Source organism: Capricornis sumatraensis, chromosome 9 (genome assembly GCF_032405125.1).
Source record: "Capricornis sumatraensis isolate serow.1 chromosome 9, serow.2, whole genome shotgun sequence".
Taxonomy (NCBI): domain Eukaryota; kingdom Metazoa; phylum Chordata; class Mammalia; order Artiodactyla; family Bovidae; genus Capricornis; species Capricornis sumatraensis.
In genome coordinates, this window is record NC_091077.1 from 24,590,695 (window position 1) to 24,609,133 (window position 18,439).

General features: G+C 37.4%; 1 protein-coding gene across 1 annotated transcript in view; it reads right to left on the minus strand.

Annotated features, from left to right (window-relative positions):
• The window catches only part of ADAMTS19 (ADAM metallopeptidase with thrombospondin type 1 motif 19), a 261,502-nt gene that overhangs the window by 201,500 nt on the left and 41,563 nt on the right, over window positions 1-18,439 (minus strand). Inside the window, exon 3 of the mRNA XM_068980968.1 lies at window positions 5,064-5,229. Coding sequence (XP_068837069.1) covers window positions 5,064-5,229 — 166 coding nt within the window. The remainder of the gene's footprint in view (window positions 1-5,063; window positions 5,230-18,439) is intronic.

Below are 18,439 nucleotides of genomic sequence, written 5' to 3' on the forward strand. Positions count from 1 at the left end.
TTCTGTTACTAATGTCTAGGGCCAAATAAGTTAGCTCTGAGATCTAATGTGATTCCATCACAGTTGCTGGTAACTTCACTGTTCTCAGATATCTCCATAAATTACAGTTTATCATTTTTTTCTCATGGGGACACAAACTAAAAATCTACTTAACAAATGAAGTTTTATCCAAATGTCAAGGAGATCAGTTAACTAAGTTAACCAAAGTGTCAAGAAAATAAAATGCAAAGAGCCCTTATTTAACAAAAATAAGCATTATATCATGAAACAGGAAAATGCAAAAATGACAAAAGCAACAGGAGCCATCTGCAACAGAACTGAGGCAGGAGGTAGCTGAGTCCCTGCTTCCAAGGCACAGTGATGGAGATCCATCCCTTGTGGACTGAAACTCCAAGATGAGAATAGCAGGATAACTGAGAGAGGAGGCTGGGCCCTGCCCAGAACACATTTCTCACTCTCGGAGACAGGAGACCTCCCCAACTATATATGGGCAGAAAGGCTCCCTGGCGGTCAAAAAGGGAGTGATGCTAACTGATGCCAGTCTACCCATAGGACTCTCTGATCGAATCCATCTTGGCTAACAGTTGCATATGCACACATGGAAGGATCCTAAGATAAACAAAATATGGACTGTGAATCAGGCAAAATAAAATGATTGGCAAAGGAAACCCAGAAGAAATGTCCCACATAAGTAAGGAAGTCCCTCAGCCTGCCATGAGGGCACAACTCAGTGACTCAGCGAGAATTCTTTCCTGTGAAGTCAAAAAGCCAGGGCTTTGTCACTGACCACTGGTCTAGCAGCTAGGATTTGGTGCTCTCACTGCCGTGACCTGGCCCCAATCTCTGGGGGGTACCCAATCCCTACTTCAAGCTGTTGCAGGTCAAGCCCGCCCAAGATCAGAATCACTAGAGTTAAAAATATATTTTATGAATCCATATTTAGTACCAGCAGTTAATACCGAAGACCTTGAGGAAGGACAGCAAATGAAACTAATTTTATTAGTATCTTAAGATCTACAACAGTTAGAAATGAATTTTGTAGTTTTTTTTTATATTGTAATCACAATCCTACTTTAGTATATTATCATATAAATGTAAAGAGAGGAGGCTGGGCTGGTCACTGAAAAATAACCACCCCCCCCCCACACACACACATAAAACACTATATTATTTTATTATCATATTAGTATATTATCATATAAATGTAAAGTCTTTAGTAGGAGACATTCCTATAAGTATATGAAAAGGCTCATCTTGGCAGGGTCAACACCTAATCAGTTGATTGTAGAGGAAAGATAGGTAGACATATAGATATACAGACACAGATCTACCATCTCTCCTAAATGGACACATCAATGGTCTTCTGGGTAAAAATCACACAGTGGTAGGAGCAGAAAGGAAGAGATAATAGGCAACATATTAGAAAGTAGATATCACCTTTGGTGAAAGTGTTAGTTGCTTAGTCATGTTCAACTTTCTGACCCCATGGACTGTAGCCTGCCAGGCTCCTCTGTCCAAGGGATTTTCCAGGCAAGAATACTGGAGTGGGGTGCCATACCCTTCTCCAGGAGATCTTCCCAACCTGGGATCAAACCCTCATCTCTTGCACAGATGATGGATTCTTTACCATCTGAGCCATCAGGGAAGCCCAGTAAAATTAATCAGAAGAAACAGAGAAAAAGGATAATGATTAGGATTATTCTTTCTTCTTGCTATTGTTTGTTTTGTTTTATGTGTGTGTGGAAGGGGGTGGGGGTGGGTAGGTGGGCGGGGTGGTTATTTTTCAGTGACCAGGTAGATAGTGGGAGTACCAGCAGCAGAATCTGGGAGGAAAAATGACGGGTTCAGCCATAGATTTATTAAGTCTGAGGTGCCTGACAGACATCAGAGTAGGAGTTACTTAAACACCTGACTGTCTGGAGAGAGATTAAAATGGAGGTAGAGTTTGGAACAAAACAATGTGTCAGTAAAGATGAACCCATGGATTTGGACTCTATCATTCCAGAGAAGCCTGTGGCATGAGATGTAGAAAGAAAAGAGGAAGTTTTGGGAAATGCCTACATTTAGAGGGTATATATATGGAAGAAGACATGCCCACGGAGGAGACAGAGATGAAAGAAAAAATAACATTCGGTGCTTTTCAATCACATCAAGAGTGATTAAGGGACCATGTAAGGGAGAGACAGTAAAGCTTTTGTTACCTTTATTGCCCCAACTAATGACAGCTGTAGTGGCCCCAAACTGTCAGTGTACTGCATCCTTTTTTGTGTGTTAATTTAAATAAGCTATTTAGAACATTTTAGGTTTCTTAAGAATCTCAATACCATGACTCTCTGACTCCATCATATGAGTTAGCCACTGTGTGTGAAAATCATGCATGTTGAAGTCATCTTTTTACTAAGTGGCTTCCTTGAATGTCTTCATTGTCTATATCAAGCATGCTGAGCTGATTCTTCATCTCTTCAATCCTTGAGATCATTTTCTACCCAGATGCATGTTTAAAAACAACAGAGTTGATACCATACACTCCCAGTTCAAGAAGAGATCTGTAAATGAGGATATACAGGTGGACACTATGTGCTCCCCATAATACCCTCCACACACTGACGATCATCTCCACAATGTCATGCCTGGCATATGGAAACTATATCGGTCGGTAGTGGCTGGGTTAGTTAGCTCTAAGAATAGATATGATCTCTGTTATCCTGATCAAATAGATTGGTCTTCTTCAATTCTATAAATCTTTCTTGTTAGCACAGAGTCCTAGACATACTCACAAGTTTATAAATATTGATGGATAATGCCACTGGCCTGTTTACAGTCTTGAAAGACCACATTTTGCCTTCCAGATGAAGTCTTTCTTACCACAGTACTCAAGGCCCCTCGTTATCTCATCTGTGACTACTTTTCCAGGCTTGAACCTCCTGTCACACTGCAGACATGGCTTCAGCTCTCCTAGTAAATGGATATTTTATTTCATAGATTGCTGATTTTAAGCATTCTATCATGTATACTATCATGTAAGAATTGAATCGCCAGTCTATGTCTGACGCAGGATATAGCATGCTTGGGGCTGGTGCATGGGGATGACCCACAGAGATGTTATGGGGAGGGAGGTGGGAGGGGTTTCATGTTTGGGAACACATGTAAGAATTAAAGATTTTAAAATTAAATTAAAAAAATTAATTAAAAAAAAAATTAACAGCTAAAAAAAAATAAATAAATAAAAATAAAATGATTTTTAAATTTCCCGTACAAAACACTGAAGATAGGTAAGAGCACTTAGAAAACAGCTTAGCAATCCTTGCATGCAAGTGCTTGATCCAAACAGGTTAATTAAGATATAACAGTCATGTCTTTAAAAAATTAGAAAGTTTATCGACAAGGTCTGTCAAATATGAACCATGTATTTATGCTTTATAAAACCTATCAAAAAAAAAAAAGAATTCTCTAGAAACCTTTCCTCCAAACATACTGCAATATAAAGCCTACTTTATGTCATCTGTACACATGAGTAATTAGAACAGCTGGAACTTACTATGATTCAAAAGTTGCATAGTGCAGATTTTCAGTAACTCATACAAGGCAATCTCCTTAAATGGACTATATCCAATTGTTGCTGTTATTGTCTCACGATAAAAAAACTTTTCTTTTGTTTTTTCAGATTATGACTTTTGTCCAGCTGTTTTTTATCTCCAGTGTGTCTATATTTCTTAGAATAGAGAAGATGGGTGTGTCTTATTTAAATTGACTTGATAATGTGCTTTGAATAATGTGACACAGAGGTAGATTCACTTAACCACTTCTGAAGATAATTCTCATATAGAGTGATACCATGAGCTTTCGCAAAAGAAAACAGAGATCAGAGATTAATTTGAGATTGTATTTCTAAACAGAAACATACTGAAATCCTGTCTGAATCTGATCCTCCTAGACAACATGATATGAACATGCCAAGGCCTCTGAAAATGTTACTTACTATCACAATTTATACACCTAAATCAACCTAAAATACCATAACCAATTTTCAAGTTGCTATCTTGGCACTAAATACACTAATACCTAATTCTAAATCTCCAAGTCAATTTTAAAGTCTTTATACCAAAAATTCTTCAATAAATTCATATTTCCTCAGATTCTAAATGGAACTATTTCTCGTATCAGTGAATATTCAGAGATGTCTGGATTAGATGTCCAAACATTTTTACTAGGGAAACTGCTGAATGTTGGCTATGACTTTTAGGTCCTATTTATGTAATAGAAATCATTCATTTTTCCTTAACCTTCTTGCTAATGCCACATATCTCTGCCAAAGGAAGTAATAAGGAAGTGTACCAAACAGCAACCCCATTTTATTTCTGTGAAAAATTGGCAGACACACAGAGACTAGGATTTGATGGTTGGAAATGTTTGTGAGCCACTTAAAACTTTAAAATTTAAGATATTCTGATACTGAGAAAAAAATTCAAGAAGTAAATCATGACTCTTCTTCCTATTCCTCTATTAATATTAACAATCAAGATGATTTTTACTTGAATCAAATAGAAAAAGAAGAAAGTGGAAGATGCTTCTGGTCAAAGTACAGAGACTTCTATGATGTTCACATAGAAGTAACCTAAAATAAGACCATGAGCTCATAGTATTCAGTTTCAGGGGATCTGGAGTTCTCTCAGTGTCATTTCTATTCCAGTTCAGTGAACAGAATCCCATGAGGAACACTTCACAACTCAAGAGGGATATAGAGCATGCAATGTATTAATAGCTGAAGTTCTTCTATTTTTATATTAAAATATATTACTTCATAGAAAACAAGTCAAAAAAATATATGTAATTGTCATTAACCAAGGGAGATTCCACATTTAAAAAAAAAAAAGATAAAGCTGTGGACAGATGGATAGACACAAAGAGATGGAAGGATGGGGAAGGTAGGAAGGCAAGGAAAAAAGAAAACGCGGGGTGGGAGAGTGGCATGGAGGGAAGAAGGGAGGGAGGGAAGGAGGATTTATTCCAGGATTCATCTCACATTGCATAGTTAATTAAACCCTTTCAGGAGAAGGCATTACCTGAAACAACACCACAGTAATGACTGTGAGGAACAGACTTCTCTGTGACTTTTTCCTCCATGGACCTTTTCCGCCTATATACACGATGTGGGTGACCCGTTATGGCCACTGTATCATTGAGTGGTTCAATAAATATGAAGTCCTCATTGAGCTGTATAAATCCCATCTGGAATATATAACATAGAAAGATGCATATGAAATACCTGTTCATAAGTTGGTTTCAATTAAACTTATTCAATTAAGTTACTTTCTAGGTTCTCCCACTCACACACACACACTTTATTTTCTTCCACGTACATGCATACTTTTTTCTAGTGCAGCTATTCTAGCAACCCCACTAATAAGGTAACTGTCTTCCCATTTTATTACTCATCTTTAGCTACTTGACTGGACTAGCATAAACTTCATATAGTTAGTCTCAGCCTGTGTGGGTGGGAGGCGAGATGCCAGCAACAGACGCAGAGTAAAAATTCTGGAATGCTAAAGGCTCACTTTGGGAGACCCATGGGGTCACTTATATGCACAGCATGTACAGAAGAGCAATACAGGTTTTAATTGCATACATGACACAGTCCAACTTTTTGACAATCATTATTTGATAAAATAATTTATACCACAAAAAATGCAGGGTATATAGCATTACAGTTATTATATAAAATACTCTCAAGCCTTCTGTTAAACATTTTTTAAAACCCTTGAACAATAAATTACAGAAAAAGGAAGTATCACTTACATAAACAAGTTTCATTTCATACAATACCGTATTTTGAAGTTAGCCACTTGTGAACAGGGGGCTAAAAACTGTGAAATTCAGTTATGATCAGCAAGATGAACTTATAACAAATAAGCATTATTTTATCATATTAAAGCTAAGCCTAGTCATTTCTTCCCTTTCTATTTTAGAATATAAAGTTAAGTTATAACTAGGAAACTATTCTACATGGAAGAAAACATGACTTGATCTTTCCAATTTTTATTATTTCAGTCTATTATAATATATATTAATATATAAAATGCATACTTGATCATTTGTACTGTTAACTCATTAGTAAACAATTTTGAAGAAATAATCCCCTAGAACCTGCATTATTCATACATGATATGGTAATATTAAAGTTTTCAAATACCATTTTGTATTAATTTTATAAAAATTATATACAGTTCGTTTTGTTTCACATATAATTAGCATCATAATATAATTATTTCTTCAGATATAGTCATTGTTCCACATTGTATATTTTTTTTTAATTTAGGCTAAAACCTTTTCTTAAGAAAAAAAGGCTTTTTATTTTGTTTGAAGTGTACTGCAACTCGTATATGGAAAGACTAAGTGGCAATATGCTATCACATTTTATTTTGTACAGAACTGACATTATAAGACACCTGAAGAATAAAATCTAAAAATCCTTACCAATTTCGTTTTATTGAAGCTTTGTATCACTAATAAAAGCCTTAACTGCTGGAACAGCAGTTCCATCCCCTCTATGTGTCCCCTCCGCCTCTCTTCCTTCCTTCCATTCCCTGTCTCTTTCTCAGTTTCTACCTCTCCGTCTCCTGTTCACACACATGCACATGCATACATCACTTGTGGGCGGGGATAATGCAAAAAACTTCTATGCTAATGAGTCTTTTAAAATATCAGGCATATACGTCTTTGGGACATTTCTGTTAAGTTTAACTTCCAATGAGTTATTTTATTCTCCATCCATGTTTTCATTCTCTCCAATATGAAATCAGCTTCCATTTTAATTAGATACATGAAACACACAAAATTTTCCCTAGAGTCAAGTTTGATGGGAATAAGAGAGAATATCAAATGTTTTTAAATTCAAATAATAATCATTAAAGATATAGTACATCTACATATGGATTAAGGATAGAATGTGTGCTTAGTCGCTCAGTCATGTCCGACTCTTTGCGACCCCACGGACTGCAGCCCACCAGGCTCCTCTCCATGGGGATTCTTCAGGCAAGAGTACTGGAATGGATCGCCATGCTTTCCTCCAGGGGATCTTCCCAACCCAGGGATTGAATCCAAGTCTCCCACATCGCAGGCGGATTCTTTACCAACTGAACCACCAGGGAAGTCGGATTGGGGATAAGTGGTGTCATATTATCATCAATTGAGATTATGAAAACACAGAAATATGTCTCTCTTGTTTGAATAAGTGTGATTCTGAGATTCAGTCAGTATCCAAAGCCACAAATAAAACTGACAGTGTAGCTAATGACTAAAATAATAACTGCTACAATGCTTAGTTTCCCTAAATCATAAATTTGTAATCTGATATATTCTTTCAACAGGTTATAAGCACGGGAAGGGTTATAATAACAAATCCTATAAAATTTAATTGCATACTACCATATAAAATGTAATAACATCAAGAACAGATTCTAGACTTAAGATTATTTGGGTTCATAACCTATTACTATCATGTAAGTATGAGAAACGTACAGTGTCTTTATACAATAGCTTCACAGCGTTCTTTGGAAGATTTTTTTTAAAGCATCTTTAAGCACAGGTAATGTTCCTATCATAAGGACTTCCCAGGTGGCTCAGTGGTAAAGAGCCCATCTACCAATGCAGGAGATGGGGGTTCAATCACTTTTCAAAGTTCCCCTGTAGAAAGAATGGCACCTCATTCAGTATTCTTGCCTGGAAAATTCCATTGACAGAGGAACCTGGCGGGGCGTACTGTCCATGGCATCACAAATACAGTCAGACACAACTTAGTGACTAAAAAGCAACTAACTAAACAGCTAGACCAATTCTATGGTCTAGCATAGAATCTGATGCTGGGTAACCTTTTAATAAATGTTTGCCATATGTTTTACGTTATTCATAAGTATAATTATAATAAATATAGCAGTCAAACATTTAAGAGTGGACTGAAGAGCTCCGAGAATCCAAAAAATTAAACTTTACTCATTTTTGTATCACCATAAAGAAAAGTGAAGTCACTTAGTCGTGTCCAACTCTTGGCAACTCTTGTATCACCATATTAGCATATTAAATATTGTTTCAAGTAGATGCGTGTTTTTTTAAAGATACAATTTGGAAAACTCTTCATGACATACAATTCTCTATTGTGTTAGGATTTTATCTATGTACATTTTTAAAAACAAGAAGGTCACTTTGAAAAAAAAAATTGTTGGAATAATTATGGTGGTGGTGGTTTAGTTGCTAAGTCATGTTCAACTCTTGCAACACCATGGACCATAGTCTGCCAGGCTCCTCTGTCCATGAGATTCTCCAGGCAAGAATACTGGAGTGGGTTGCCATTTCCTTCTGCAGAGGATCTTCCTGACCAAGGAATCGAACCGGCTCTCCTGCACTGCAGGTAGATTTTTAACCAACTGAGCTATGAGGGAAGCTGGAATAACTACAGTGAAAATGAACGTTGCTCAGTCGTGTCTGACTCTTTGCGACCCCATGGATATACAGTCCAGGGAAATCTCCAGGCCAGAGTATTGGAGTGGCTAGCCTTGGAATAATTATAAATGAAGACTAATTCATTCAATATATATTTGCTGTCTGACCCCATGTGCCAGACTCAGTTCACTCTGGGGCATAGTTAGCATCAAGTATTCAGATTCTCTTCAGGCAAGGGCTTCCTATCTGAGATCAGAATGCTATCCTACGCTACAGGAAGTTCTCTAGCTTGGGTTGGCATCCGTCAAGCAGGGAAGTCATGAGGTTTTCTATGTCCCCACGAACAGGGGACCTATTCCAATAACAAAATGGATCATCTTATCTGTGTTGTGAATTTACAAGCCATGGAAGAACATAAATCTAGATCAAAGTCTCTTTACAAGTTCTCCTATGCTTGAAAATGGAAAAGGAATTGACAACCCACTCCAGTATTCTTGCCTGGAGAATTCCACGGACAGAGGAGCCCTGCGGGCTACGTCCACAGGGTTGCAAAGAGTCGGACACGACTGAACGACTAACACACACATTGATGCTTAATAATGCATAATTAGACAGCATTCCCTTCAGCAAACACTGTACTTTTAATTTCTGTTGTTGTTGTTCAATTGCTAAATCGTGTCCAGCTCTCTGCGACCCCACAGACTGCAACACACCAGGCTTCCCTTTGAGGTCCTTCACTATCTCCCGCAGTTTGCTCCCGAAGTTTAATTTTAGAAGGAAAGAAAATTAATAGTGCATTAAAATGGTACAATACATTCTCCAAAATAAATGTGAACTATATAAGTATTTTCTTCAAGATTCCTCTTCTTAGATTTTTCAAAATGATGTGAACAATGTTGAGGCATTTCATGCAAACATTTGGTAATGAAATTAGTTAAAAGTTAACTGCCTTATTTGTCGTTATGTGCATCTTCTCATACAATGGCTCCTCTCCTATTGTATTGAATGCTATTACTTGATTTGACATTTTAGCAAACATTTCAGTGTTTTGCAAACTGACCACTGCTTATTTGAAAATAAATTACCAGCCGTTTCTTGTCTTACTGGTTCTGAAATTTTACTATCTCTCCATTTAGATACTCCTGTGTTTTTTAAAACAGCCATTTACACTAATCTCCATATAAGTGTATTATCATGGCCACCAGTTCCTAATCACAACGTGAAATTTGACCTGACAAATGTGCATGGATTTTTATATATCACTGCTTCAATTCACCTAATGCAAATGTTTCAGTTGTTCAAATTCAAATCAACTACAGTCTATTAAATAGATGAACAGATTCTAAAGTAGTACTGTAAGCATAAATAAAAATAACTAAAAATTTAAAGTTGCTACTCTTAGTAGGTTAACTACTTCACTTCCCCTACCTTAATTCCTATTCACTTAAGCAGCTGATGCACTACTAATAGAATTACCTCAAGTTCTCTTTTTATTTTTTCCATTCTCCTTTTCTGGATTTTTTTTTTTTTCCCAGGACCTCAGTTTTCTACATGAACTTTCAGTTGACTAGTTGAAGGTATATATCTGAGGGCTAAAACTACATATGGTAAGAATCTTTAATAATATCCTATTTTTAAAAACACACAGCACATCACAAGAAGTAAATACTGTCTGTGGTAGACCACTATAATTTCAGGCTATGTGAAGACTCTGCTATCTGGAGGGATAGTAGAATTTGGATAAAAGTTACTTCTTATGGGAAGAGGCATTAGCAGAAAGGCAAAGAAGATGGGAAATCCAGGAAACTTGTTTAAAAAGATGCCTGGCTTCCTACTTATCAGGTATCCTTTCTAAGAAGGGATATATATATAACTGATTGATTTTGCTGAGTTGTAGAACTAACACACAACATTGTAAAACAACTGTACTCCAATAAAAATTAATTTAACAAATAAAGTATATTTAAAAAACAGATGTCTGACTTGAGTAGAAAGTGAAAGCGAAACTCACTCAGTTGTGTCCAACTCTGCAACCCCATGGACTACAGAGTCCATGGAATTCTCTAAGCCAGAATACTGGAGTGGGTAGCTTTTATCTTCTCCAGGAAATCTTCCCAACCCAGGAATCGAACGTAAGTCTCCTGCATTGCAGGTGGATTCTTTATCAGCTGAGCCACAAGGAAAGCCCAAGAATACTGGGGTGGGTAGCCTTTACCTTCTCCAGGAAATATTCCCAACCCAGAAATCAAACCAGGGTCTCCTGCATTGCGGGCAGATTCTTTACCAACTGAGCTATCAGAGAAGCTATCAGGGAAGATTTGAGTAGAGAAACAGGTAAATGTAGCCCCAAAATAAGATGAACCAATAAAATTGAAAACATCAAATGACAAAGTTCTTGACAGAAAAAGAAAGTCAATGAAGGTTTGAAGATGATTAGTTTATTATCTGACTGTAAAGTATATTAGAGAATCCCTGAGCTACTGGAAGAAGCATAAGTGTTTGCCTTCTAAACAGCAGTTGCTGAAAGGGATCTGGCATCAGCACACTGCTTATAACAACATTTCACACAAATGTCTTATACGCTACATGATGTGAATTCTACATAAGCTGGCTATATTTTCTAAAATATTCTCTTGTATGGTAATGTTATAGCATATATCTCATTAAGTAAATAAAATACATAGTTGAAAACATAAGCATCACATAGGGATTGACATGAATTAAAATAGTGTAAGTTCTTTTTTATGCTTTATTCAAATGAAACATCATTTTCAATATTATTGTAAGTGGGAGTAGTTTTTCGAGCTTTTATGTATTCTATGCATACATGATCAGTCGCTTCAGTCATATCCAACTCTTTCTATACATAACACATAAATCTGTAGGAAAACACACTTCTGATCCCATATCTATCTTTTTACCATATCATACTAAAATACTCTCCTGACTCGATCTTTTCAGTTTTTCCTTTATGACTGTGAGGATCAACTCCAAATGAAGATATATAAGTTATAATGAACTCTTGCCTGCCTCTCCATTGAAATTTCACATATAACCACTATAGACAAATTTTACTGTGTGAACAAACTTTACATTTTAACATATTTCAGAATAACTTTTAGCTGCACAGTCACATCTTAGTACACTGCATTTGCTGGTTTCTCTTCCCAGAAGTCACTGTTGGTGTGGAAAATTATTTCTTCAAATTCAAGCTGACCCTGTCCCCTCTCCAAAGTAACCACCACCTCCTCTGTCCACCTTTTCCATTCTTGCACTTAGGCCCCCTTTGAACGCTGCTTGCATGTCTGTCTGATGAGACCATGAGCTATTCCAGGGAGGGCTTGGGGCGCAGTGTTCGTCACCATGCCTTCGATGCACAGGGCCTGGTACAGAGCAGGTGCTCACAGAATGTTAACTTCATTCAATGTATTCTTTACTTTTGAGAGAAAAGAAAACAGATACATTTGCTGCTCGGAGCCACACTCTACCTGTGACTCCCTCTGAGGCAAAATATCAATGTGATTTCTTCCCTCTTGGCATTTCCAGTGTTGCTTTCCTGTGTGTCCAAGTTTTATCTTTAGGAAAAGTTTTCATGTGACCACATTGTTAACATCATTCCATTTACTTTCCCTGCCAAAGGGCTTCAAAAAGAATCATGAAACAACAATGGTAGAAGGAAACTTAGACTCATCCGGCCATCTGGATTTTTAAAATCAAGAAAACCAAGGCTTAGAAATCTTGTATGACTTGCCCAAAATCACACAGAGAGTTCATGGGAATGTCAAGGATAGAAGCTAAAGCCTCCCAATTTCCAAATTGATTTTAATACAGCACTGAATTTGCTCGCCACCTACATTCTCCTTATATTTCCACCGGCATTCTAGCTTCCCCCGCTGGACTGGAAAATTGCTCTGAGGCCACCCACAGTGTCCTTCCTTTTATTCTCCTCCCTCGGGCATTTGACCCTTGACCACCTTTCTCCTCCAAGAATATTCCATGGCTCCACTTATCTTCTTCTCTAGCAACTGTTTCTGTTTCCTTAAACAGGTCCTTTTCCTCACCCACAAGGCAGTTCTTGTTTCTCTGCATTTATCACTTCCAACGAATTTATAAGTCCCCAGGGAAATGACTCTCAAATCCTCCTTCCAGATCCACCGCTTCTATTCAAGATCCTTTCTCCTTGTCTCTTACTCCTCATCTCACTTTAGATGCATTATAATTCCCCCCAAAACTAGCACCTCCTCTTTAAGTCTGTACTCTCTACATGACACTTTTCTAGGTAGCCAGGCTAAAAAAAACACTATATAGTCCTTTCCTCTTCCCTTTTCAAAATTACTTTGAAATGTTTACAAGAAAACAAGAATAGAAGAAAATAACATGCCAGTATGCCAGATGCTATATGTACATTATTTCATTTAATCAAATAGCCAGCTTGGGATAACTCTGTTAATGTCACCCATTTTGCAGTTGAAAAAGCCAAGCTTCAAAAAGACTTCCTGTGCATGAGTGCATGGTGAGGACAGGGTTCAAAGCAAAGACCTCCTGGCTTGCAGCATGTGCTGCCTCTTCTGTGAGGCTATCTGAAAAGACAAGACCTGCTTGCATTGTTGTTCCAAATAACTCTCGTCTTTTAAAAACCTGCACTGAGCATTTGATGTCAGGCACAACATCTCACACATGGTAGATGTTCAAAATCTGATATCAAGAGCAAGGCCGGTTGTTTCCTTTGTTATTATTTTCTCCCATTCTGAGGGTTTCACCTTGTTTCTACTTTCCTTTGCTATGCAAAAGCTTTTACATTTAATTAGTTCCCACTTTAATTTCCAAAATATACTAGCAGTTCATAAAACTCAGTATCAGAAAAACAAACAGCCCAATCAAAAAGTGGGGAAAAGACCTAAACAGACATTTCTCCAGAGAAGACATACAGATGGCTAACAAACACATGAAAAAATGCTCAACATTGCTCATTATTAGAGAAATGCAAATCAAAACTACAATGCGGTATCATCTCACCCAGTCAGACTGGTCATCATCAAAAGTCTATGAACAATAAATGCTGAAGAGAGTGTGAAGAAGAGGGAACCTCTTGCACTGTTGGTAGAAATGTAAATTGGTACAGCCACTATGGAAGAGAGTATGGCGATTCCTTAAAAAACTAAGAATAAAACCACCATATGATCCAGCAATTCCACTCCTAGGCATATACCCTGAGGAAACCAAAATTGAAAAAGACACAAGTACCCCAATGTTCATTGCAGCACTATTTACAATAGCGAGGACATGGAAGCAACCTAGATGTCCATCGACAAATGAATGGATAAAGAAAAGTGAAAGTGAAACTAAAAGTTGCTCAGTCCTATCTCTTTACAACCTGATGGAATTCCATACAGTCCATGGGATTCTCTAGGCCAGTATACTGGAGTGGGTAGCATTTCCCTTCTCCAGGGGATCTTCCCAACCCAGGGATCAAACCCAGGTCTCCCGCATTGCAGAGGGATTCTTTACCAGCAGAGTCACAAGGGAAGCCCAAGAATACTGGAGTGGGTAGCCTATCCCTTCACCAGGGGATCTTCCCGACCCAGGAATTGAATCAGGGTCTCCTGCATTGCAGATGGATTCTTTACCCACTGAGCTATCAGGGAAGCCTCATGGATAAAGAAGTTGTAGTACATATACTATTACTCAGCCATAAAAAGAAACATATTTGAGTCAGTTCTAATGAGGTAGATGAACCTAGAGCTTATTATACAGAGTGAAGTAAGTCAGAAAGAGAAAGATAAGTATCATATACTAACACATATCTAGAAAAATGGTACTGAAAATTTTATTTGCAGGGCAGCAATGGAGAAACAGACAAAGAGAACAGACTTATGGACATGGGGAGAGGAGAGGAGAGGGTGAGATGCATGGAGAGAGTAACATGGAGACTTACATTATCATATGTAAAATAGATAGCCAATGGGAATTTGCTGTACCTCTCAGGGAACTCAAACAGAGGCGCTGTATCAACCTAGAGGGTTGGGATAGGGAGGGAGGTTCAAGAGGGAGGGGACATATGTACACCTATGGCTGATTCATGTTGATGTTTGACAGAAAACAACAAAATTCTGTAAAAGCAATTAACCTTCAATTTAAAAATAAAGGAAAAAAGAGCAAGGACAGGCCCCATCCCTCACAAAGCAGAAGACAAAAATACCACATTAGGCTCTGAGCTTGTATCTTGAGGTGTTTTATGTGACAGGCACGTGGGCTGCCAAAGGCACACTGGCTTTCTGAGTGCATGGAGGTTTTCATCTCCAGGCCTTCTCCAATGATGGAAACTCAATCTCTCTCCCATGGCAGATTTGGGAGAACAGTTCAAGGTTTTTGTTTTTCTTTCCTCCTTCCTTTCTCCCAATTCTCTTTTCTTTTTCTTAAAATGTTTTCTGATCATAAAAATCAGAACTTTTAAATAGCAGAATATTTTAAAAATATAGTTGAAAAAAGAAAACAATCATCTCAAATTTCATCATACAGAAGTGTGTATATATATATTAATATGTATGTATATGTTTCTTTCTGGTCTATTAACATATACACATAAGTGTCTCTGTATCTGTGGACTTACATGTGTATACCTATACACACGTATACATATGCTAAAGTTTTATGTTCTACTTTATTTTCCCATCTAAGAAAGCTTAGTAACTATTTTATTTAATATTGGATTGGACCAAAAGTTTGTTTAGGTATTTCCATAAAGTCGTACCAAAACCCCAATAGTATTACATAGTCTTTATAAGTTGGTTTTTATTGCTGAATAGTAACTTATGTTCTAAATATATCACAATCTTATTAGCTATTCATTCACTCAACCCTCTACTCAATAAAATGCTTATGAGTATGAATGAACTTTGAACACCTAGAGCTATACAGCAGTGAACAAGACTGACAAGCCCGTTACCAATTCATACCCCAAGTGGGGAGACAATGTGTTATTTGTTCAACCAGGTCAAACTTACACTTCCAATTTCTCCATTACCATTTGTTAATAAGCTTTACATTGATGATGTGTGCACTTATTTATGTCTGTGTTCTATTTCACAATAAAAACCAAGGGACGATATAGCTTGGAAGTATCCCACGAGCTACCTAAAGAAGAAGGCAGGGGCTGAAAGTGACCATTCGGAAAAGATGAACTAATTCTCCTCGAAGAACAAGTAAGTGAAACAAGTGAGGGAACAAGTAAGCCCCTGCCCTCAGGGGCTCAGGGGCAGCTCTGAGGAGGAAAGCCTCCTAAGAACCAATGACTATGGACTGTGACAGAGAAAGAGGGTGTCCACTTTAAGCATCCATCATAAAGCTCAGTCACACCATCTGTGACTCCATTCTCCCTCCCCTCAGAGCTTCAGTCCCAGGGGATGTAGAGGAACCCAGCGTGCTGAGCAGGAGAAATAACAGTTCTACATGGGGGAGAATGAGGACTCTAACTCCACGTCCCCATTCCTCACTGCAAATGATGAGCTCTCAGAAAGCCTGAATGTGGAGAGCATGCATCTCAGATAAATTTGAAATTTACATGAATTTGGATGGTTTGATGATTATGGGACAAATATTTTTAATTACCAGAGACTTTCTGTGACTAAATTCACCATGGGACTTCTCACAACCCAAGAGTAAACACCACCAGAAGACCAGAAAAACAAATATGAACAATCAAAAGGCCAACTACTCGTTTTACTATGATATTCCTTGAATCCTGTTTATTCAATAAACACTTATATATGCATAATACAAACTCAGGCGACAAATGTTACAAAGAGGTAAGACAGTGATGTGGGGATGGCCTTTCAGGGGAGGTGAAATCTAAGCAGAAATCTAGCGTATCAGAGATAGTCAGGCCAAGATGTAAGGGAAAGAGCATTCAAGGCAAAGAGAGAAACAAATCCTTGAGATGGGAACAAATTTAGACACTTTAAGGAAAAGCAAAACTAGCGCGGCTGCAGCTAAGTGATACATGGGAAATTATAATTAGAAAGGGACGCAGGGCATTGATCCATAGCAGCGTCCCTTATTTGATACACATTCAGAAATAAACCCTGATAAAATTCTACTTTTGTTTTTAGACCACCTATCTTTTCTTAGACCCTGTCCCATTTTATTATGATGGCCTTCCGGGTTATGCTCTGTCAACAGTATTATTTCATCTACATGACAATTATACTTCATTAAAGAAGAATAGATTTTACTCTTACATTGCTTCCTCTATTTTCTCGAAAACCATTGCCTTCTTTTAACTTCTCCCCAACATTTGACAGAAATATGGATTTAAGAACAATTTCAAAAATGTCCCTTTTATCAACAACATTGCAACGTCATTATAAACAACATCACAGAATGATAATAAATAGAAGCTGTTCTATGCTGAAGAAGTAAAAAGGAAGTGGTAAAAACTGGTAGAGCTGAAAATGAATACCCCATCCTAATGTTTCATTATCCAAAACTAATTGATTTTTTGGTTATTATAATGGTTACTTTCTCATTTTATAGGAGAATTTTTGCTCATATCAAGAAAAACTTGATTTCTATATACTTTATATAATCTCTTGTTAGTTATATTTTTTTCATTAATCCACTGGGGTGTCTATGCATTCTTAGAATAAGAAAACAACAAGCTGAGAAAAAGAGAGCAAATTCAGTTTTAAATCTACTTCCAAGTTTATCAACCAGTCCAGCCAAAAGCTATTATGTTTTGCTGCATTTTTCTGGTGGTTATTTAATTTTCATTATAAATGTACTGACTGAATCTCCACAATATGGCAAGAGGCAAGGCACTGAGGAGTCAAAGATGAAAAGAGATTTAATCTCTATCTTCACAGACCTTATACATTGTGCATAAAAGGCAGGGAAAAGTGAACTATTCAGAAAAATGTACTTAAGATATTCTAAAGCAGGAAAAGACCATTAAAAAAGCAAACAGGGATCTGAAAGAAATATAGCAGAGGTTAAGATGCCAGAGAGGGTACCCCAATAAAACCTATCTAAGGAGATCACACTTGAGGCAGGAACTGAGGGAGCCAGCCATAGAAAACAATGCAGTTGAGAGAACAGTGGTATTTCAGGTGAAGGAGGCCATTTCCCAAGGCTATAACTCTGGAAAATAGGAAGGAGGAACTCAATATATCAACTTTGAGTTGCATAAAAGCGTACAATTTTAAATGATCATTTATAACCATATATATTTGTGTGTTGTGTTTACATCACATTTTAAAAATGAGGAATAAAGGATAAACAATATGACTCTATTACTTAGCAATATAAAAGCAAAGTAAGTGTTAATACTAAAAGAAAGGCAATTGCTCCTTAAGGACAGAAGTCAAGGAGGGAGCAAGAAAATGTATTTTTTGCACTGTAATTTTTATAACTTTATTGACTTTTCAAACGATGTACATGGATGGCTTACATTACATTTTAATTGAAGAGAGGTTGAATTGGGAGGGTTCTTGTTGGGAAGTCACTGCAGTGACCAAAGCAATAAATAATGGTGGCATCAGTGTAAAGTCTATGTGAGAAATACCTATAGATATGCTAGAACACAGTTAAAGAAGTGATGTGGAGTCAGAAGCAGTGGTGGGAGTCACAAATAAATAATCGTAGCAGCAAATACAGAACAGATGGGGTTAGGAGGGCATGGTTTATGTAGAGCTCTGAAGAACATAAGACACGTTTAGATGGCATCTGAAGTGTAATTGGAAGCAACAGACAGTGCATGGCATAATCTGTTACATTTGGAAGAAAGTCATTCTTGTTCTTTGAAAAGCAGATTGCAGGGTGACAAGAGCTGAATGAGGGAGATCAGTCTGAAGCCAGTTATGCTAGCTCAAGTGCAAGATCACGATGGCTAGACCAAGAGAGCAACACATGTGTCCAAACTAAAAATGTGGATGCAAAGTAAACACATTTGAGACTAACTGTGGTTCCACATGCAAACCAGAGAGCAACCACTTCAATCTGTTAATGG